The following is a 23917-nucleotide window of genomic DNA, read 5'->3' as shown; positions in this document are numbered from 1 at the left end:
TGCAACCGTTCGGGGCCGGAGGGAGCCCACTGTTGGGTAGGAACCGTCTCTATATGTTGCCAACTTGGACTTCCCAAGCGCTTAGTACAGTGCCCTGCACACAGTAAGCGCTCAATAAATACGATTGATGATGATGAGAGGCAGGCGGTGGCAATTGGAGAGCGTGATCAATATGTCCCCTCCGTCCCCCCGACTTCCGCCGCCCCACGGCCCGGCGCGGCTCCGGACCCTCGGCCTGGGGCCCGGGGCCTGGTCGGCGTCGGGACCTCAGACCGGGCCCGCGTGGAGGCAGAGGCGGGATCCAGGGCAGGGCGGATTCTCCGCTGTGTGACCTTGCGCAAGTCACTTCACTTCTCTGGGCCTCGGTTCCCTCATCTGGAAAATGGGGATGAAGACTGGGAGCCCCCCCGTGGGACAACCTGATCACTTGTATAGGCTGTGAGCCTGTTGTTGGGTAGGGACCGTCTCTATATGTTGCCAACTTGGACTTCCCAAGCGCTTAGTCCAGTGCTCTGCACACAGTAAGCGCTCAATAAATACGATTGATTGATTGATTGTATAATATAATATACTATAATAATATAATGATGGCATTTATGAAGCGCTTCCTCCGTGCAAAGCACTGTTCTTTGCGCTGGGGACGGTCTTCTAGACTGTGAGCCCACTGTTGGGTAGGGACTGTCTCTATATGATGCCAACTTGTACTTCCCAAGCGCTTAGTACAGTGCTCTGCACACAGTAAGCGCTCAATAAATACGAATGATTGATTGACTGACTGACTTTATTTTGTTAATATGTTTGGTTTTGTTCTCTGTCTCCCCCTTTTAGACTGTGAGCCCACTGTTGGGTAGGGACCGTCTCTATATGTTGCCAACTTGTACTTCCCAAGCGCTTAGTCCAGTGCTCTGCACACAGTAAGCACTCAATAAATACGATTGATTGATTGATTGCATAGTATACTATAATAATATAATGATGGCATTTATTAAGCGCTTCCTCCGTCCAAAGCACTGTTCTAAGCGCTGGGGACAGTCTTCTAGACTGTGAGCCCACTGTTGGGTAGGGACCGTCTCTATATGTTGCCAACTTGGACTTCCCAAGTGCTTAGTACAGTGCTCTGCACACAGTAAGCGCTCGATAAAAGGGGGAGACAGAGAACAAAACCAAACATACTAACAAAATAAAATAAATAGAATAGAATAGAATAGGTATTCGTAGGTATTTGTAGGTATTTATTACTCCATTTATTTATTTATTTTACTTGTACATATCTGTTCTATTTATTTTATTTTGTTAATATGTTTGGTTTTGTTCTCTGTCTCCCCCTTCTAGACTGTGAGCCCACTATAGGGTAGGGACCGTCTCTATATGCTGCCAACTTGGACTTCCCAAGCACTTAGTATAGTGCTCTGCACACAGTAAGCGCTCAATAAATACGACTGATTGATTGATTGATTGGTTGATTGAGGGTGGGCGCTTGCCAAGACCGACCGTCGGAAGCCGGTTCCGGGGCCACGCGGCCCTTGCGAGCCCACTGTTGGGTCGGGACTGTCTCTATATGTTGCCAACTTGTGCTTCCCAAGCGCTTAGTACAGTGCTCTGCACACAGAAAGCGCTCAATAAATACGATTGATTGATTGATTGAGGGTGGGCGCTTGCCAAGACTGACCATCAGAAGCCGGCTCCGGGGCCACGCGGCCCTTGTGAGCCCACTGTTGGGTAGGGACCGTCTCTCTATGTTGCCAACTTGTACTTCCCAAGCGCTTAGTACAGTGCTCTGCACACAGTAAGCACTCGATAAATACGATTGATTGATTGATTGATTGATTGATTGAGGGGTGGGCGCTTGCCGAGACCGACCGTCGGAAGCCGGTTCCGGGGCCACGCGGCCCTTGCGAGCCCACTGTTGGATAGGGACGGTCTCTCTATGTTGCCAACTTGTACTTCCCAAGCGCTCAGTACAGTGCTCTGCACACAGTAAGCACTCGATAAATACGATTGATTGATTGATTGATTGATTGAGGGTGGGCGCTTGCCGAGACCGACCGTCGGAAGCCGGCTCCGGGGCCACGCGGCCCTTGCGAGCCCACTGCTGGGTAGGGACCGTCTCTCTATGTTGCCAACTTGTACTTCCCAAGCGCTTAGTCCAGTGCTCTGCACACAGTAAGCGCTCGATAAATACGATTGATTGATTGATTGATTGAGGGGTGGGCGCTTGCCGAGACCGACCGTCGGAAGCCGGTTCCGGGGCCACGCGGCCCTTGCGAGCCCACTGTTGGGTAGGGACTGTCTCTATATGTTGCCAACTTGGATTTCCCAAGCGCTTAGTACAGTGCTCTGCACACAGTAAGCGCTCAATAAATACGATTGATTGATTGATTGAGAGGTGGGCGCTTGCCGAGACCGACCGTCGGAAGCCGGCCCCGGGGCCACGCGGCCCTTGCGAGCCCACTGTTGGATAGGGACGGTCTCTCTATGTTGCCAACTTGTACTTCCCAAGCGCTCAGTACAGTGCTCTGCACACAGTAAGCACTCGATAAATACGATTGATTGATTGATTGATTGATTGAGGGTGGGCGCTTGCCGAGACCGACCGTCGGAAGCCGGCTCCGGGGCCACGCGGCCCTTGCGAGCCCACTGTTGGGTAGGGATTGTCTCTATATGTTGTCAACTTGTGCTTCCCAAGCGCTTAGTCCAGTGCTCTGCACACAGTAAGCACTCAATAAATACGATTGATTGATTGACTGATTGATTGAGAGTGGGCGCTTGCCGAGAGCGACCGTCGGAAGCCGGCTCCAGGGCCACGCGGCCCTTGCGAGCCCACTGTTGGGTAGGGACCGTCTCTCTATGTTGCCAACTTGTGCTTCCCAAGCGCTTAGTCCAGTGCTCTGCACACAGTAAGCGCTCGATAAATACGATTGATTGATTGATTGATTGAGGGGTGGGCGCTTGCCGAGACCGACCGTCGGAAGCCGGTTCCGGGGCCACGCGGCCCTTGCGAGCCCACTGTTGGGTAGGGACTGTCTCTATATGTTGCCAACTTGGATTTCCCAAGCGCTTAGTACAGTGCTCTGCACACAGTAAGCGCTCAATAAATACGATTGATTGATTGATTGAGAGGTGGGCGCTTGCCGAGACCGACCGTCGGAAGCCGGCCCCGGGGCCACGCGGCCCTTGCGAGCCCACTGTTGGATAGGGACGGTCTCTCTATGTTGCCAACTTGTACTTCCCAAGCGCTCAGTACAGTGCTCTGCACACAGTAAGCACTCGATAAATACGATTGATTGATTGATTGATTGATTGAGGGTGGGCGCTTGCCGAGACCGACCGTCGGAAGCCGGCTCCGGGGCCACGCGGCCCTTGCGAGCCCACTGTTGGGTAGGGATTGTCTCTATATGTTGTCAACTTGTGCTTCCCAAGCGCTTAGTCCAGTGCTCTGCACACAGTAAGCGCTCAATAAATACGATTGATTGATTGATTGATTGATTGAGGGTGGGCGCTTGCCGAGACCGACCGTCGGAAGCCGGCTCCGGGGCCACGCGGCCCTTGCGAGCCCACTGTTGGGTAGGGACCGTCTCTCTATGTTGCCAACTTGTGCTTCCCAAGCGCTTAGTCCAGTGCTCTGCACACAGTAAGCGTTCGATAAATACGATTGATTGATTGATTGATTCCGAGAAGGGACAGGGCGTCCCGGCGTTTCCGGGGCTGGTTTCTGCCAGCGAGAATTCCCGTTCCCAGGAAGCGGCGGGAAGGGCGGGGAGCCTCCGGGCAGCGGGCCCGGAGCAGGCCGAGGGGCCCACCTCGCTCCGGCCTGGCTCGCTCGGAGCGGCCGGTGGCCAAACACAACAGGTCCTCGCCCCGACACCGTGAGCGTCTCCCCCACTCCCGACGTCCAGCTCAGAGCCCCGGCGGGAACGACCGATAACCGTCCTTGAACTTGGGCAGTCAGACCCTCTTGGGAGAAGCAGCGTGGCTCAGTGGAAATCAATCAATCAATCAATCAATCAATTGTATTTATTGAGCGCTTACTGTGTGCAGAGCACTGTACTGAGCGCTTGGGAAGTACAGCTCGGCAACATAGAGAGACGGTCCCTACCCAACGGTGGGCTCACAGGCTAGAAGGAGAAGTAGCCACATGTCTGCTGTGTGACCTTGGGGAAGTCACTTAACTTCTCTGAGCCTTAATTACCTCATCTGTAAAATAGGGATTAATCAATCAATCAATCAAGCGTACTTATTGAGCGCTCGCTGTGGGCAGAGCATTGTACTAAGTGCTTGGGAAGTACAAGTTGGCACAGATTAAGACGGTGAGCCCCACATGGGACAACCTCATTACTTTGTTTCCCCTCCCCAGTGCTTAGAACAGTGCTTTGTACATTATTAGGGTTGCAGCGTGGCTCAGTGGAAAGAGCCCGGGCTTTGGAGTCAGAGGTCACGGGTTCAAATCCCGACTCCGCCACTTGTCAGCTGGGTGACTCTGGGCAAGTCACTTCACTGCTCTGTGCCTCAGTTCCCCCATCTGTAAAATGGGGATGAAGACTGTGACCCCCCGTGGGGCAACCTGATCACCTTGTAACCTCCCCAGCGCTTAGAACAGTGCTTTGCACATAGTAAGCGCTTAATAAATGCCATCATTATTATTATTAAAACGAGGATTAAGACTGTGAGCCCCCTGCGGGACAACCTGATCACCTTGTAACCTCCCCAGCGCTTAGAACAGTGCTTTGCACATAGTAAGTGCTTAATAAATGCCATCATTATTATTATTAAAACGAGGATTAAGACCGTTAGCCCCCCGGGGGACAACCTGATCACCTTGTAACCTCCCCAGCGCTTAGAACGGTGCTTTGCACATAGTAAGCACTTAATAAATACCATCATCATTATTATTATTATTACATAGTAAGTGCTTAACAAATGCCATTATTATTATTATTATTATTATTATTATTTTTATTGTTCAGCACAAGCATGGCAGAACTCCTCACCCAAGGAGAAGCAGCATGGCCTAGTAGAGAGAGCCCAGGCTCGGAAACCGAAATCGATCGATCAGTGGTATTTATTGAGCGCTTACTGTATGCAGCGCACCGTTCTAAGCGCTTGGGAGAGTCCAAATACAATCAATCAATCGATCAATCGTATTTATTGAGCGCTTACTGTGTGCAGAGCACTGGACTAAGCGCTTGGGAAGTCCAAGTTGGCAACGTATAGAGACGTCGCTCACAGGAGCTGAGGACCCCAGAACCCTTTCTGGGAGGTTGGTACTCCCCGTCTTCGGGTGGCTGGGTGGGGCAGGGACTGGGCAGTCCAGGTGGGTAACAATAATAATAATAATAATAATAATAATAATAATAATAATAATGGCATTTATTAAGCGCTTACGATGTGCAAAGCACTGTTCTAAGCGCTCGGGAGGTTACAAGGTGATCAGGTTGTCCCTCGCGGGGCTCCCAGTCTTAATCCCCATTTTCCAGATGAGGGAACTGAGGCCCAGAGAAGTGAAGTGACTTGCCCAAAGTCACACAGCTGACAATTGGCGGAGCTGGGATTTGAACCCATGACCTCTGACTCCAAAGCCCGGGCTCTTCCCACTGAGCCACGTTTGCGGTACCCAGCTCACTCCAGTACGCTGTGGGAACCACAACCTTCTAGACCGTGAGCCCACTGTTGGGTAGGGACCATCTCTCTATGTTGCCACCTTGTATGCCCCAAGCGCTTAGTACAGTGCTCGCCACACAGTAAGCGCTCAATAAATACGATTGAATGAATGAACGAACCAGGAAGTGGGCAGCTGTGCCCAGTGTGCACGGGGAGGCACTGTCAATCTTGGCCAACTTGTACTTCCCAAGCGCTTAGTCCAGTGCTCTGCACACAGTAAGCGCTCAATAAATACGATTGATTGATTGATTGGCCCCCTCCCCAATCGACCCCACCCTGCCTCTCCGTCAAACCCCGGAGCCGCCCGGTTTTCCGCCGGGGCCGTCTAACGAGTTTAACTGGGGCCTCACACGACATGGAAGCAGCGTGGCTCGGTGGAAAGAGCCCGGGCTTTGGAGTCGGAGGTCGTGGGTTCAAATCCCGGCTCCGCCACATCAGCTGGGTGACTCTGGGCAAGTCACCTCACTTCTCTGGGCCTCAGCTCCCTCATCTGTAAAACGGGGATGAAGACTGTGAACCCCAGGCAACCTGATCACCTTGTAACCTCTCCAGCGCTCAGAACAGCGCTTTGCACCTAGTAAGCGCTTAATAAATGCTATTATTATTATTATTATTATTATTATTATTCAGCAATGGGTGATAGGAGCAAGTCCGCTGCCAGCGTCTCAGCGGCATCCGGTGTGCGGCCACCTCTGAGCCAGGCCTGTCGGGCGTGGGAAACCGGGCTCTATCGGCCAGCGCGACCGAGCCGGCGGCCCCCGCGGCTACGGGATAAAGGGATTCCCGGGCCCGCACGTGCCGTCCCAAACTTCCCGTCCTGACGCCCGGCCACGGACGGAGCCCACGGCTCCAGCCCCGGAGACTCCAGGCCCAGCTCCCGGCTCTACTCTCGGACGCGCTCCCCGCCCGGTTCCGGGCGCCGATCCGTCCGCGATTCCGCGTCCGCCGCCGGATACCCTCCGCGCCCGGCTCCACGGCCCGCCGCATCCAAATGCCCGAGGGTGACCGATCCCGGGACTTGTTGACCGAGGACGGCAGGGAGGGGAAGGAGGAGAGCGGAAGGGGCAAGGCGGAGGGGAGATTGGCCGGATCGGGAAACGGAGGGGGACGGGCGGCCACGTGGAGGAACCAGACGGGGCGAGGGGAAAGGACGGCTTCGGGGGTGATGACGGAGGAGCGCTGGGGACGGAGGGACGGTGGGACGGACGGGGAAGACGAGCCCCTCGGGACGGAAGATGCATTGGGCCGTTGTGCCATTGAGCCGCAGGGTCCAAGGGTTGACCCCCCAGGCTGACCGCGGGAGAGACCGGATGGAGCTGGGCGGATTTGAACGCCCCCCAATTCCCGGCCGCTCACCCCGTTTGCCGTCACCGTGACCCATCCCGGGCCCGTCGGAGGCCTAATCTTTTGACTCAGGGGGTCGTATCCTCTCATCGACCCTCCCCCCTTACCCCCCAACAGGAGGGGTCACGAGGCCCCTCCCCAGTGTGCCCAGACAGCGGCAACGATAGTAGTAGTAGTAGTAGTATTTATTGAGCGCCCACTGGATGCAGCGCACTGTCCACCCCCGGGCGGCTCCGTTAGAGTCCGGGAAGGACGAGAGCCGGCGTGTCCGTCTTCTCTGACCTCGGCCCTCGAGGACAAGAGGCTCTCACTGCAGCGAGAGGGAGGCAGGCTAGCTCCTAGGAGCAACTCCCTTCCCGGGGATGGCTGGTTGAGGGAACTTTCCGTCTTTCCTGGCTCCCCGGGGTGGGGAGAAAGACCTCTCGGCTGCAGATCCTCGCTCGGCTGAGGCTGCTTCAGGGGGTGAGCGTGTTTCTGCGGGAGGCGGGGGGCCGCCTCTCGCCGGGAGAAGAGTCCAGGGGCCCGCAGGTGCGGCGTCGGGGGACCCCAGGGACCAGAAGGAGCCGGCGCCCCGTGACCTTCGACCCGAGACCGGAGCCCGGACCCCCTTCGGGCCCGGAGTCGGGGAGTGAGATGGGGGCCGGCCGCCCGACGTCCCCGTCGTTCCCGCCCCGATTATGGGGAGAAGGGGCGGTCGGGGGGGGGTCTCTTCCTCTGCAGGCGGAAGCCCCCAGGAGTTCCCCGAGGCCGAGGCGAAGGGCGCGGGCGTCCGACATCCACTCCGCACGGAGTCCGAGCGGCCGGGAAGCGGTCCGGCGGGGGCGGGCCCGGCCCCTACCTGCAGCCGCAGGCCTCCACCACCATGTCCTCGTACTGCTTGTAGACCACGTTGTTGGCCGAGTCGATGAAGAGGATGCTGATGGGGCTGAGGCGGGTGGGCACGCAGCAGGTGGGCGGCGTGGCGTCGGGGTCCATGGAGTTCATGAGCGTCTGGATGACGGCGTGGTTGGTGGGCTCCAGGTGGGAGCGCAGGGGGAACTCGCAGAGCCCGTCGCAGTGGTGGGCCTCGTACTCCAGCGGGGCGATGATCCAATCGTCCCAGCCCATGTCCTTGAAGTTGACGTGCAGGGCCTTGCGGGCGCAGCGGGCCTTGGCGCCCTTGCCGGGCCGCTTGCCCTGGCGGGCGGCCAGCGGGGCCCGGCGTTTCCGCCGCTGGCTGAACAGGTACTCGTAGACGGTCTGGTCATCCTGGCCGGACCGCGCCTTGATCTCGTCGAAGAAGAGGTCCCGCCGCTCCGTGCGGCCGAACACCAGGAAGAGGGCCCGCTCGGGGACGGGCCGGCCGGCGCGGCCGAAGCCCAGGGCCCGGAGGTCCAGCGGCCGGCCCCGCTCCGCCGCCTCCAGCTCCAGGCACAGCTGGGCCGAGGTCTTGAAGCTGCGGGCCAGCTTCCAGACGTCGAACACCTCCCAGCGGGGGCCCTCCGCCGGCCCCACCGCCCGGCTCTCCAGCAGGACGGGGCCCGCCGGACGGCCGCCGGGGCAGCTGGACAGCCTCAGCTGGGCCGCCCGCCCGCCCGCCGCGGGCTGGCGGGGGCCCGACGCCTTCTTCCGCAGGACGCGCAGCTCCGCGCCCAGCAGCCCGTCCCTCTCCAGGGCGCCCAGGTCGAACACGTAGCGCTGCTTCCGCACCGCCGGCGCCGTCCGGTCATCTGGCGGGGCGGGGAGAGGGACGGAGGGGAGGGAGAGAGGCCGCGCCGGCGGCGGGCCCGTCAGGGACGGACCCCGGCCCCCGGGGCCCTCGGTCGCCCCGGCACGTGGGCCGCGCGACCCCGCGGGGGGACGGACGGCGGGCCGGGGGCCGCGAGCAGAGGCGTGCGTGTAGAAGGGAGGCCGTAGGGGACCGCGAGGGAAACCGCGCAGCACGGGGAGAGACCGCGGGTGTGAGCGTGAGAGACAAAAGACAGAGAGAGGCCGTCTGTGTGGGAGTGAGAGAGGGAGATTCAGGGGTCCTTTACTCCCTGACCCTCCTCTGCGGTTAGAGAAACATTCATTTGTTGCCCCCAAAGGCGACTAATTGGCCTTTAAACCGGCCCTCTTCGCCCTCCCTCCCGCCCCCGGCCCCGGCCCCCCGTTTTATGAGTCTGCAAAGAGAGTCCCTGGCAGGCCCTAAGCCCCGGCCCCGCCGCCGCCGCGGCCTCTCCGCTTTCGGCAGTCTCCCCCCCGCCCCCTCGCCCGGACGGTGCCCGGCCCCACGGGGACCCCCGCGGGCCAGGGGAACCGTCCCCCCTCCCGGGGGTTGGCGGGGCCCCCGCGTCCCTCCCCGGCGTCCCCCCCACCCCGTCTCACCTTGCCCTTTGTCTATGAAGCTGGTGATGGTGTTGGCCAGCCCGGCCTCCAGCTTCACGCTGCCGTTGACCCCCTTGCGTCCGGCGTCGGACAGGGTCCGGTAGAGGGACAGCATGTACTCGTGAGGGGTCACGGGGGGCGGGCGGAAGGGCTCCTTGGGCTCCCTCGGGGCCCCGGGCCCCTTGGCCGTCGTTTTCGGCGGGAAGGGGCCGGGCGAGGAGGCCCCCTTGGGGGTCGCCTTTCCGGCCCGGGCCGGGGGCTTGGGGGGCCCCGGCTTGGGAGCCGCACCTCCCGGCCTCGGGGGCGCCTTCTTGGGCGGCCGGGCGGCCCCGGCCTGGGCCCCGGCCGCCCCTCCGCCGCCCGGCCCGTGGCCCCCGGGCCTGAAGCCGGCCCCGGCGGCCGGCGGGCTCCTCTCCTTGGCGTCCGCTTTGGTCAGTCCCGGCTTGGGGCCGCTCAGGCCGTCGGACAGGAGGTGGGCGTCCAGCCAGGTCAGGTGCCACAGCAGGACAGCGAGGAGGCGTGGAGGCCTCATCCTCTGGCGGGCGGCTGCGGGGGCCCACGGGAAACGGCGGCGGGGACGGGGCCTCTGGCCCGGCGGCAGCGACCCTGGAGCGGGGGGCTCCTCGGCGGGGACGGCGGGACGGGCAGCGGGAGCGGGGACCGTCCCCACGGGGCTGAGCTCTGGGCTCCCGCCGGGGCCGTGCGCCCGTCCAGCCCCATCGCGGCGATGCCCGCGGGCCCGGGGCGCCCCGGCCCTCCCTCGGCCGCCGTCCGAAGCGGAGAAGGGCGAGCGAGCCCGCCCCGCCGCCCCCTCGCCTCCTGCACGACTGACCGGCCGTCTGAAGGAGGCTTCTTTAAAGCTCACGGTTCTTTCCAAGAGGGAAGCGATGGTGTAATGTTGCCCCTGTGCTCCAGTTTGTTTAAAGTTTTGAACCCTTTCCAGGGAAAATATTTCACACACACACACACACACACACACACGCACGCACTCACACACACAGGCCTGCAGGTGCTCAGAAACCCCCCTCGCAAACCCAAACTCGGGGACTGCGGAGGGAATTCCAAAAAAACCCAGTTAATTACTCTCTGATGTCATGCTGTCTAAACTCATTTAAGTGCGCTATATTTATGGGGGGGGAAAAAAAACACCTCATGCCTGCCCTTTCCCCAGCCCGCTTCACGGGCCCCCTCGCGGACCCCTCGGGGCCGGGGGGGTCGGGAACGCCGACCTGCGGCGGAGGGTCCGGTTCTCCCGGCCGGGAGGCGGAGGGGAGGCCTCGGCGGGCCGGGCCGGACCCTCGGAGCGGGGGGAGAGGGGGCCTCCGGGGCGGGGGAGCGTGTGAGGGATGGAGTTTGGGGGGACGCGCGGGACGGGAACGTTTCCCCCCCCCGATAAGGCCGTCCGTGCTGGCAACAGAGGAACGTGAGGGAGCGTCCTGCTCCGTACGGGAGCGGAGCCGGGTGGAGCGGAGCTGGATTGGGCCCAGCAGGGCCGCGCGGGGCACAGCTGGGAGCCCACGGTTGGGTAGGGCCCGTCTATGTTGCCAACTTGGACTTCCCAAGCGCTTAGTCCAGTGCTCTGCACACAGCGAGCGCCCAATAAATACGATTGGATGAATGAATGAATGGCGGAGCCGGGGTTTGAACCCCTGACCTTCTCTAAAAATAATAATAATGACGATGATGGCATTTATTAAGCGCTGACTATGTGCAAAGCGCTGAATGAATGAACAGGACCGGACGTGGATGAGATGGGTAAGAGGCAGGCCGGACCGGGCAAACCCGAGGAGACGGAGGGCTGAACGGGGCCGACCTGGTGGGCCCCGTGGCCACCCCAAACTCCTCCCCGGACCCCTCGGGATGGCCGGACGGTGTCTTGACCGCCCCCCGGCCGGGCGGCCCAGAGCCTGGAGCGGTGGCGTCCCCTGGGGGCGCTTAGTACAGTGCTCGGCACACAGTAAGCGCTCAATAAATACGACTGACGATGATGATGGGCACCGCCGCCACTCCGGCCATTGGGGCGAGGGCACCGCGACCGGGGCTGGCCCAGGGAACCGACAGGGAGGCGGCCGACGCGGAGGGACGGAGAGAGGCGGTGACAGACACAGAGACGCGGAAAGAGAGAGATTGACCCATACAGACACGCCAGCCCGCATCCTGTCAGCCTCCTCTCCGGCCTCCGTGCCTCCAGCCTCTCCCCTCCGGTGAGCGGAGCGGCGACGCCTCGCTCACCTCCTCACAAACTTCCCTTTCTCCTTGCCCGGAACAGAAACTCCAGACCGCTGGCTTCAAAACTTTCTATCCACCAGTCAGTGGTATTTATTGAGTGCTTACTGTACTGGGCGCTTGGGAGAGGACGCCGGAACAGAGTTGGTGGCCACGTTCCCCGCCCACGACGAGCTTGCAGTCTGGAGGGGAGACGGACGTCGATCTGAAAAAAATAAATACATCAGGGACACGGACATAAAGGTTGCGGGGCTGAAGGAGGGGTGGATAAAGGGAGCAAATCCAAGGTCAGAGGCGACGCAGGAGGGAGTGGGAGAAGAGGAAATGAGGGTTTGGTCGAACAGCTGACCCTTGCTCGATGCTAGAACAGAGTTGGTAGCCACGTTCCCTGCCCACGATGAGCTTACGGTCTGGAGGGGAGACGGACGTTGATCTGAAAAAAATAAATACATCAGGGACACGGACATAAAGGTTGCGGGGCTGAAGGAGGAGTGAATAAACCCTTCCTCGACGCTAGAACAGAGTTGGTAGCCACGTTCCCTGCCCACAACGAGCTTACAGTCTGGAGGGGGGACGGACGTTGATCTGAAAAAAATAAATACATCAGGGACACGGACACAAAGGTTGAATGAATGAATGAATAAAGGTTGCGGGGCTGAAGGAGGGGTGAATAAAGGGAGCAAATCCAAGGTCAGAGGTGATGCAGGAGAGAGTGGGAGAAGAGGAAATGAGGGTTTAGTCGACGAGCTGACCCTTCCTCGACGCTAGAACAGAGTTGGTAGCCACGATCCCAGCCTATGACGAGCTTACAGTCTGGAGGGGAGACGGACGTTGATCTGAAAAAAATAAATACATCAGGGACACGGACATAAAGGTTGCGGGGCTGAAGGAGGGGCGAATAAAGGGAGCAAATCCAAGGTCAGAGGCGACGCAGGAGGGAGTGGGAGAAGAGGAAATGAGGGTTTGGTCGACGAGCTGACCCTTCCTCGACGCTAGAACAGAGTTAGTAGCCACGTTCCCTGACCACGATGAGCTTACAGTCTGGAGGGGAGACGGACGTTGATCTGAAAAAAATAAATACATCAGGGACACGGACATAAAGGTTGCGGGGCTGAAGGAGGGGCGAATAAAGGGAGCAAATCCAAGGTCAGAGGCGACGCAGGAGGGAGCGGGAGAAGAGGAAATGAGGGTTTGGTCGACGAGCTGACCCTTCCTCGACGCTAGAACAGAGTTAGTAGCCACGTTCCCTGACCACGACGAGCTTACAGTCTGGAGGGGAGACGGACATTGATCTGAAAAAAATACATCAGGGACACGGACATAAAGGTTGAATGAATGAATGAATGAATGAATAAAGGTTGCGGGGCTGAAGGAGGGGTGAATAAAGGGCACAAATCCAAGGTCAGAGGCGACGCAGAAGGGAGTGAGAGAAGAGGAAATGAGGGTTTAGTCGACGAGCTGACCCTTCCTCAATGCTAGAACAGAGTTGGTAGCCACGTTCCCTGCCCACGACGAGCTTACAGACTAGAGGGGAGACGGGCATTGATCTGAAAAAATTAAATACATCAGGGACACGGACATAAAGGTTGCGGGGCTGAAGGAGGGGTGAATAAAGGGCGCAAATCCAAGGTCAGAGGCGACGCAGAAGGGAGTGAGAGAAGAGGAAATGAGGGTTTAGTCGACGAGCTGCCCATTCCTCACTTTCCCGCTCCCTTCTCCCACCCCTCTCCCGCGTGTCTTCCTAGTGTTCTCCGCTCTTGAGAGAACTGTTGGCTGTCCAACGGCTCTTTCCTATCGCGTTCAAACGCGCTGGTGTCTCCCCTATCCGAAAAAAAACCCCTCCCTGGACCCCACGGCTCCCTCCAGTTATCGCCCCATCTCCCTCCTACCTTTCCTCTCCAAACTCAATCAATCAATCAATCGATCGTATTTATTGAGCGCTTGCTGTGTGCAGAGCACTGGACTAAGCGCTTGGGAAGTCCAAGTTGGCAACATCTAGAGACGGTCCCTACCCCACAGTGGGCTCACAGTCTAAAAGGGGGAGACAGAGAACAAAACCAAACATACTAACGAAATAAAATAAATAGAATAGATATGTGCAAGTAAAATAAATAAATAGAGTAATAAATATGTACAGACATCTATATATATATATACAGGTATATAACTCCTTGAGCGAGTCGTCTTCACCCGCTGTCTCAAATTCCGATTCTCTCCTCGATCCGGTTTCCGTCCCCTTCACTCCAGAGATCGTCCTCTCAAAGGTCACCGGTGACCTCCTTCCCGCCAGACCCAGCGGCCTCTACTCCGTCCTAATTCATTCAATCGTATCTATTGAGCGCTTACTGCGTGCCGGGCACTGTACTGAGCGCTCGGGAAGTCCAAGTCGGCAACGTGCGGTGGATGTACTGCGAAATGCTGGGTTACCAATCCTCCTTTGGCGGCGCAGCAAGGAAACCTTTTAGAAAAGAGAGTTGGTTGGGTGGTTTTGTTTGTTGCTATGGACTAAGCGCCTCCTCTGGGCCAGGCACCGTCCTAAGCGCCGCGGGAGCCTCACGAGAATCGGGACCGCGTCCCTTCATTCGTTCGTTCAGTTCTATTTTTTGAGCGCCTATTGTGTGCAGAGCACTGTACTGAGCACTTGGGAGAGTACAGTACAACAACAAACCGACACATTCCCTGCCCACCGCGAGCTTACAGACTAGAGCAGGGGAGGCGGACATTAATTCCCTTCCCCACAGCACCTGCATATATGTATATATGTTTGTACATATTTATTACTCTATTTATGTATGTATTTTACTTGTACATATCTATTCTATTTATTTTATTTTGTTAGTATGTTTGGTTTTGTTCTCTGTCTCCCCCTTTCAGACTGTGAGCCCAATGTTGGGTAGGGACTGTCTCTATATGTCGCCAATTTGGACTTCCCAAGCGCTTAGTCCAGTGCTCTGCACATAGTAAGCGCTCAATAAATACGATTGATGATGATGATGATGATGATGATCTAGAGACGGTCCCAACCCAACAACGGGCTCACAGTCTAGAAGGGGGAGACAGGCGACAAAACCAAACATTTGGACGGGTGTCAAGTCGTCCAAACAAGCACCTCACCTTTCCTGCGTCTGCAGGAAGGGGCTTCAGGGTGGCACCCCCTCTTCCCGCGGGTTACCCAGGGCTGGGATCAATCAATCAATCAATCAATCAATCAATCGTATTTATTGAGCGCTTCCTGCGTGCACAGCACTGTACTAAGCGCTTGGGAAGTACAAGTTGGCTAATCCTCCTCCGCCTCTCTGCGGCCTTGGACGCTTTCGGCCACCCCTTCCCCCTGGAAGCGCTTAGTCCAGTGCTCTGCACACAGGAAGCGCTCAATAAATACGATCGATGGAAACATTCTCCAACCTCGGCTTCCCTGTCCTCTCCTGGTTCTCCTCCCATCTCTCTGGCCGCTCGTTCTCCGTCTCTTTCGGGGGGCTCCTCCTCTGCCTCCCGAGCCCACTGTTGGGTAGGGACCGTCTCTATATGTTGCCAACTTGGACTTCCCAAGGGCTTAGTACAGTGCTCTGCACACAGTAAGCGCTCAATAAATACGATTGATTGATTGATTTTATTTGGTTAATATGTTTTGTTGTGTTCTCTGTCTCCCCCTTCTAGACTGTGAGCCCGCTGTTGGGTAGGGACCGCGTCTCTATATGTTGCCAACTTGTACCTCCCAAGCGCTTAGTACAGTGCTCTGCACGCGGTAAGCGCTCAATAAATACGATTGATCGATTGATTTTATTTTGTTAATATGTTTTGTTGTGTTCTCTGTCTCCCCCTTCTAGACTGTGAGCCCGCTGTTGGGTAGGGACCGCGTCTCTATATGTTGCCAACTTGTACCTCCCAAGCGCTTAGTACAGTGCTCTGCACACAGTAAGCGCTCAGTAAATAGGATTGAATGAATAATGGCTCAGTGGAAAGAGCCCGGGCTTCGGAGTTGGGGGTCATGGGTTCAAATCCCAGCTCTGCCACTAGTCAGGTGTGTGACTCTGGGCAAGTCACTTCACTTCTCGGGGCCTCGGTTCCCTCATGTGTAAAATGGGGATTAAGACTGTAATCAATCGATCGTATTTATTGAGCGCTTACTGTGTGCAGAGCACTGTACTAAGCGCTTGGGAAGTACAAGTCGGTAACACATAGAGACGGTCCCTACCCAACAGCGGGCTCACAGTCTAGACTGTAAGCCCCCCGTGGGACAGCCTGATCACCTTGTCACCTCCCCAGCGCTTAGAACAGTGCTTGGCACATAGTAAGCGCTTAATAAATGCCATTATTATTATTATTATTATTATTACCTCCTACAGGAGGATGATACCCAAATCTCCATCTCCGATAATAATAATAATGACATTTATTAAGCGCTTATTATGTGCCAAGCACTGTTCTAAGCGCTGGGGAGGTTACAAGGTGATGAGGTTGTCCCACAGGGGGCTCACAGTCTTCATCCCCATTTTACAGATGAGGTGACCGAGGCACAGAGGAGTGAAGTGACTTGCCCAAAGTCACCCAGCTGACAGTTGGCGGAGCCGGGATTTGAACCCGTGACCTCCGACTCCAGAGCCCGGGCTCTTTCCACTGAGCCACGCTGCCATCTCTCTCTTTCCCTCTGCAGTCTCTCACTTCCTCCCGCCTTCAAGACACCTCTCCTTGGCTGTCCTCCCATCACCTCAATCCTCACGTATTCCAAAACAGAATTCCTTATCTTCCCACGGAAACCCTGTGCTCCCCGCGACCTTCCCATCCTTCCTGTCTCACAGGCCCGTTAACCTGGGTGTTATCAGAGAAGCAGCGCGGCTCAGTGGAAAGAGCCCGGGCTTTGGAGTCAGAGGTCATGGGTTCAAATCCCGGCTCCGCCACTTGTCAGCTGGGTGACTTTGGGCAAGTCACTTCACTTCTCTGGGCCTCAGTGACCTCACCTGTAAAATGGGGATGAAGACTGTGAGCCCCAAGTGGGACAACCTGATCACCTTGTATCCTCCCCAGCGCTTAGAACAGTGCTTTGCATGTAGTAAGCGCTTAATAAATGCCATCTTTATTATTATTATTAAGTCACTTCACTTCTCTGTGCCTCAGTGACCTCACCTGTAAAATGGGGATGAAGACTGTGAGCCCCAAGTGGGACAGCCTGATTACCTTGTATCCTCCCCAGCACTTAGAACAGTGCTTTGCACATAGTAAGCGCTTAATAAATGCCATCATTATTATTATTAAGTCACTTCACTTCTCTGTGCCTCAGTGACCTCACCTGTAAAATGGGGATGAAGACTGTGAGCCCTGCATGGGACAACCTGATCACCTTGTAACCTCCCCAGCACTTAGAACAGTGCTTTGCACATAGTAAGCGCCTAGTAAATGCCATCTTTATTATTATTATTAAGTCACTTCACTTCTCTGTGCCTCAGTGACCTCACCTGTAACATGGGGATGAAGACTGTGAGCCCCGCATGGGACAACCTGATCACCCTGTATCCTCCCCAGCGCTTAGAACAGTGCTTGGCACATAGTAAGCGCTTAATAAATGCCATCATTATTATTATTATTGTCACTTCACTTCTCTGTGCCTCAGTGATCTCACCTGTAAAATGGGGATGAAGACTGTGAGCCCCAAGTGGGACAACCTGATCACCTTGTAACCTCCCCAGCGCTTAGAACAGCATATAGTAAGTGCTTAATAAATGTCATCATTATTATTATTATTAAGTCACTTCACTTTTTAGACTGTGATCCCACTGTTGGGTAGGGACTGTCTCCATATGTTGCCAACTTGGACTTCCCAAGCGCTTAGTACAGTGCTCTGCACACAGTAAGCACTCAATAAATACGACTGATTGATTGATTGACTTCTCTGTGCCTCAGTGACCTCACCTGTAAAATGGGGATGAAGACTGTGAGCCCCGCGTGGGACAACCTGATCACCTTGTAACCTCCCCAGCGCTTAGAACAGTGCTTTGCACATAGTAAGCGCCTAATAAATGCCATCTTTATTATCATTATTAAGTCACTTCACTTCTCTGTGCCTCAGTGACCTCACCTGTAAAATGGGGATGAAGACTGTGAGCCCCAAGTGGGACAACCTGATCACCTTGTAACCTCCCCAGCGCTTAGAACAGTGCTTTGCACATAGTAAGTGCTTAATAAATGCCATCTTTATTATTATTATTAAGTCACTTCACTTCACCGTGCCTCAGTGACCTCACCTGTAAAATGGGGATGAAGACTGTGTGCCCCAAGTGGGACAACCTGATCGCCTTGTATCCTCCCCAGCGCTTAGAACAGTGCTTGGCACATAGTAAGCACTTAATAAATGCCATCTTTATTATTAAGTCACTTCACTTCACCGTGCCTCAGTGACCTCACCTGTAAAATGGGGATGAAGACTGTGTGCCCCAAGTGGGACAACCTGATCACCTTGTAACCTCCCCAGCGCTTAGAACAGTGCTTTGCACATAGTAAGCGCTTAATAAATGCCATCTTTATTATTATTATTAAGTCACTTCACTTCACCGTGCCTCAGTGACCTCACCTGTAAAATGGGGATGAAGACTGTGTGCCCCAAGTGGGACAACCTGATCGCCTTGTATCCTCCCCAGCGCTTAGAACAGTGCTTGGCACATAGTAAGCGCTTAATAAATGCCATCATTATTATTATTATTGTCACTTCACTTCTCTGTGCCTCAGTGATCTCACCTGTAAAATGGGGATGAAGACTGTGAGCCCCAAGTGGGACAACCTGATCACCTTGTATCCTCCCCAGCGCTTAGAACAGCATATAGTAAGTGCTTAATAAATGTCATCATTATTATTATTATTAAGTCACTTCACTTTTTAGACTGTGATCCCACTGTTGGGTAGGGACTGTCTCCATATGTTGCCAACTTGGACTTCCCAAGCGCTTAGTACAGTGCTCTGCACACAGTAAGCACTCAATAAATACGATTGATTGATTGATTGACTTCTCTGTGCCTCAGTGACCTCACCTGTAAAATGGGGGTGAAGACTGTGAGCCCCAAGTGGGACAACCTGATCGCCTTGTATCCTCCCTAGCGCTTAGAACAGTGCTTGGCACATAGTAAGCGCTTAATAAATGCCATCTTTATTATTATTATTGTCACTTCACTTCTCTGTGCCTCAGTGACCTCACCTGTAAAATGGGGATGAAGACTGTGAGCCCCAAGTGGGACAACCTGATCACCTTGTAACCTCCCCAGCGCTTAGAACAGTGCTTTGCATGTAGTAAGTGCTTAATAAATGCCATCATTATTATTAAGTCACTTCACTTTTTAGACTGTGATCCCACTGTTGGGTAGGGACTGTCTCCATATGTTGCCAACTTGGACTTCCCAAGCGCTTAGTACAGTGCTCTGCACACAGTAAGCGCTCAATAAATACGATTGATTGATTGATTGATTGACTTCTCTGTGCCTCAGTGACCTCACCTGTAAAATGGGGATGAAGACTGGGAGCCCCAAGTGGGACAACCTGCTCACCTTGTAACCTCCCCAGCGCTTAGAACAGTGCTTTGCACATAGTAAGCGCTTAACAAATGCCATCATTATTATTATTATCTCCAAGAGGCCTCCCCTGACTGAGGCCTCATTTCCCCTTTTCCCACTCCCTTCTCTCTCACCCTGAATTGCTCCCTTCACTCATCAATCAATCAATCATATTTATTGAGCGCTTCCTGTGTGCAGAGCACTGTACTAAGCGCTTGGGAAGTCCAAGTTGGCAACATATAGAGACAGTCCCTACCCAACAGTGGGCTCACAGTCTAAAAGTCACCCCCGACCAGCCCCAAAACACTTCCGTAAATATCCGTAATTTACTTATTTATGTTAATGACCCTCTAGACCATCAGCTCGTTGTGAGCAGGGAATGTGTCCAATCAATCAATCAATCAATCGTATTTATTGAGCGCTTACTGTGTGCAGAGCGCTGTACTAAGCGCTTGGGAAGTCCAAGTTGGCAACATATAAAGACGGTCCCTACCCAACAGTGGGCTCACAGTCTAGAAGGGGGAGACAGAGAACAAAACAAAACATATTAAGAAAATAAAATAAATACGTACAAATACATTACACTGTCGTGTTGCCCTCTCCCCAAGCGCTTAGTACAGTGCTCTGCGCGCAGTAAACGCGCAATAAACACGGTTGGTCTTGTCGTTCCCCGGGCCGGACCCACCTCCCTCGCCAGCCTTACTGTGTGCGGAGCAATCAATCAATCGTATTTATTGAGCGCTTACTGTGGGCAGAGCACTGTACTAAGCGCTTGGGAAGTACAAGCTGGCAACAGAACTTAGTACAGTTGGAGCACTGTATTAAGCGGTTGGGAGAGTACATAAGAGTCAGAGAAGCAGCATGGCTCAGTGGAAAGAGTGCTTTGCACATAGTAAGCGCTTAATAAATGCCATTATTGTTATTATTATTAATGAGTACGGGCTTTGGAGTCAGAGGTCATGGGTTCAAATCAAGGCTCTGCCACTTGTCAGCTGTGTGACTTTGGGTGAGTCACTTCACTTCTCAGCGTGGCTCAGTGGAAAGAGCACGGGCTGGGGAGCCAGAGGTCATGGGTTCTAATCCCGGCTCCGCCACTTGTCAGCTGTGTGACCTCGGGCAAGTCACTTCACTTCTCTGGGCCTCAGCTACCTCATCTGTAAAATGGGGATGAAGACCGTGAGCCCCCCGTGGGACCACCTGATTACCTTGTATCTCCCCCAGGGCTTAGAACAGTGCTTGGCACATAGTAAGCGCTTAACAAATACCAACATTATTATTATTATTATTCTCTGTGCCTCAGTTACCTCATCTGTAAAATGGGGATTAAGACTGTGAGCCCCCCGTGGGACAACCTAATCACCTTGTATCTCCCCAGTGCTTAGAACAGTGCTTTGCACATAGTAAGCGCTAAACAAATACCATTATTATTATTATTATTATTATTATTAATCCTCATTTTACAGATGAGGGAACTGAGGCACAGGGAAGTGAAGTGACTTGCCCAAAGTCACACAGCTGACGCCTGTGTATATATATTATATATATATACACATATATATATATGTGTGTGTTTGTACATATTTGTTGCTCTATTTATTTATTTTACTTGTACATATTTATTCTATTTATTTTATTTTGTCAATATGTTTTGTTCTCTGTCTCCCCCTTCTGGACTGTGGGCCCGCTCCTTCCTTCCTCCCTCCTTTCCCATCTCCTTTCCTCCTCCTTTCCCATCTCCTTCCCCATCTCCTTCCCTCCTCCTTCCCCATCTCCTTTCCCATCTCCTTCCCTCCTCCTTTCCCATCTCCTTTCCTCCTCCTTTCCCATCTCCTTTCCTCCTCCTTTCCCCCTCCTTTCCCATCTCCTTCCCTCCTCCTTTCCCATCTCCTTTCCTCCTCCTTTCCCCCTCCTTCCCCATCTCCTTCCCTCCTCCTTTCCCATCACCTTTCCCATCTCCTTTCCTCCTCCTTTCCCATCTCCTTTCCCATCTCCTTCCCTCCTCCTTTCCCCCTCCTTTCCCATCTCCTTCCCTCCTCCTTTCCCATCTCCTTCCCTCCTCCTTCCCCATCTCCTTCCCTCCTCCTTCCCCATCTCCTTCCCTCCTCCTTTCCCATCTCCTTCCCTCCTCCTTTCCCATCTCTCCTTTCCTCCTCCTTTCCCATCTGTTTTAGACTGTGAGCCCACTGTTGGGTAGGGACCGTCTCTCTATTTTGCCAACTTGTACTTCCCAAGCACTTAGTACAGTGCTCTGCACACAGTAAGCGCTCAATAAATACGATTGATGATGATGACGATGTTGGGTAGGGATCGTCTCTCTATGTTGCCAACCTGTACTTCCCAAGCGCTTAGTCCAGTGCTCTGCACACGGTAAGCGCTCAATAAATACGATTGAATGAATGAATAAATGAATGAATGGCGGGGCGAGGGTTTGAAGCCCTGACCTTCTCTAATAATAATAATGATGATGATGATCGCATTTATTAAGCGCTGACTATATGCAAAGCACTGTTCTAAGCGCTGGGGAGGTTACAAGGTGATCAGGTTGTCCCACAGGGGGCTCACAGTCAATTCCCATTTTCCAGATGAGGTAACTGAGGCACAGAGAAGTGAAGTGACTTGCCCAAAGTCACACAGCTGACAATTGGCGGGGCCAGGATTTGAACCCACGAACTCGAACTCCAAATCCCATGCTCTTTCCAGTGAGCCAAGCTGCTTCTCATAATAATAATAATAATAATGATGATGATGGCATTTATTAAGCACTGACTATGTGCAAAGCACTGTTCTAAGCGCTACGGAGGATACAAGGTGATCAGGTTGTCCCACAGGGGGGCTCCCAGTCTTCATCCCCATTTTCCAGATGAGGTCACTGAGGCTCAGAGAATCAATCAATCGTATTTATTGAGCGCTTTCTGTGGGCAGAGCACTGGACTAAGTGCTTGGGAAGTACAGAGAAGTGAAGCGACTCGCCCAAAGTCACCCGGCTGACAATTGGCGGAGCTGGGATTGGAACCCATGACCTCTGACTCCAAAGCCCGGGCTCTTTTCAACTGAGCCACGCTGCATAGTAAGTGCTTAACAGATATCATCGTTATTATTACAGCAGAAGAATACAAATAATAATGATAATAACGATGACGTTTGTTAAGCGCTTACTATGTGCAAAGCACTGTTCTAAGTGCTGGGGGGGATACAAGGTGATCAAGTTGTCCCACGGGGGGCTCACAGCCTTCATCCCCGTTTTTACAGATGAGGGAACTGAGGCTCAAGAGAAGTGAAGTGACTTCAATCAATCAATCAATCAATCGTATTTATTAATAATAATAATAATAATAATAATAATAATAATAATAATAGTGGCCTTTATTAAGCGGTTACTAGGTGCAAAGCACTGTTCTAAGCGCCGGGGAGGTTACAAGTTGACCAGGTTGTCCCACGGGGGGCTCCCAGTCTTCATCTCCATTTTCCAGATGAGGTCACTGAGGCCCAAAGTCACCCAGCTGACAAGTGGCGGAGCCGGGATTCGAACCCACGACCTCCGACTCCAAAGCCCGGGCTCTTTTCCACTGAGCCACGCTGCTTCTCGAAGGACACAGTCCCTGCCCACGGCGAGCTTACGGTCGGGTGGGACAGTCCCAGCTGCACAGCCCCCCGTCTCCGCAGGCACAAGGGCCTCGAGACGGGGTTTTGGGGGGCTACGCTCGGGGTTGGGGGGTCTTCTTGGGGAGCGGGGGTGCCCGGGGGACTCGTTAGCCCCCGCTAAACGGTGACTAATTGCTCCTGTCCCCCTCAGTAATTGCAACCAGATGCCTCTCGACATCTTAAATCGCCAGGAAGTCGGGTCCCCAGCCCCCTGCCCGCTTGCCCCAGACCAGGAGCTTGGAGCCCAGAAACACGGCCTAATAATAATAATAATAATAAGGGCATTTATTAAACGCTTACTATGTGCAGAGCACTGTGCTAAGCGCTGGGGAGGTTACAAGGTGATCGGGTTGTCCCACGGGCAGGGGGCTCACCATCTTTGTTCTAAGCGCTGGAGAGGTTACAAGGTGATCCGGTTGCATGGGGTTCACGGTCTTCACCCCCATTTGACAGATGAGGTCACTGAGGCCCAGAGAAGTGAAGCCACTCGCCCCAAGTCACCCAGCTGACAACTGGCGGGGCCAGGATTTGAACCCGTGACCTCTGACTCCAAAGCCGGGCTCTTTCCACTGAGCCACGCTGCTTCTCTGATCTCTGCCTAGGGACTGTCTCTAGCTGTTGCCGACTTGTACTTCCCAAGCGCCCAGTACAGTGCTCTGCACAGTAAGGGCTCAATAAATATGATTGATTGATTGATTGATTGATTGACAGAGCCCTGACCTTGGAGTTGGAGGACACGGGTTTCAATCCAGGCTCCGCCATATTAAGGATGGCATTTATTAAGCGCTTACTATGTGCAAAGCACTGTACTAAGTGCTGGGGAGGTTACAAGGTGATCAGGTTGTCCCACGGTGGGGGCTCACAATCTTAATCCCCATTTTACAGATGAGGGAACTGAGGCCCAGAGAAGTGAAGCCACTAGCCCCAAGTCACCCAGCTGACAATTGGCGGAGCCGGGATTTGAACCCGTGACCTCTGACTCCAAAGCCCGGGTTCTTTCCACTGACCCACGCTGCTTCTCTGATCTCTGCCTAGTGGACAGAGCCCTGACCTTGGAGTTGGAGGATACAGGTTCCAATCCAGGCTCCGCCATATTAAGGATGGCATTTATTAAGCGCTTACTATGTGCAAAGCACTGTACTAAGCGCTGGGGAGGTTACAAGGTA

At 54.4% G+C, this 23917-nt stretch overlaps 1 protein-coding gene across 1 annotated transcript; it reads right to left on the bottom strand.

The window, feature by feature from the left end:
• Positions 1 to 7826: 7826 nt before the first annotated feature.
• GDF5 (growth differentiation factor 5) lies at positions 7827 to 10014 on the bottom strand. The gene is made up of 2 exons (XM_038750491.1): positions 9349 to 10014; positions 7827 to 8711 (listed from the first exon to the last, which is right to left on the bottom strand). Exons 1-2 carry the CDS (start codon positions 9878 to 9880, stop codon positions 7837 to 7839), a joined length of 1407 nt encoding a protein of 468 aa, XP_038606419.1. The 5' UTR covers positions 9881 to 10014; the 3' UTR covers positions 7827 to 7836.
• Between the last annotated feature and the right edge of the window lie 13903 nt (positions 10015 to 23917).

This window comes from Tachyglossus aculeatus, chromosome 8 (genome assembly GCF_015852505.1).
Source record: "Tachyglossus aculeatus isolate mTacAcu1 chromosome 8, mTacAcu1.pri, whole genome shotgun sequence".
Taxonomy (NCBI): Eukaryota; Metazoa; Chordata; class Mammalia; order Monotremata; family Tachyglossidae; genus Tachyglossus; species Tachyglossus aculeatus.
The sequence above is the reverse complement of the archived record's forward strand: the minus strand, read 5'-3'. Positions and strand labels throughout refer to the sequence as shown.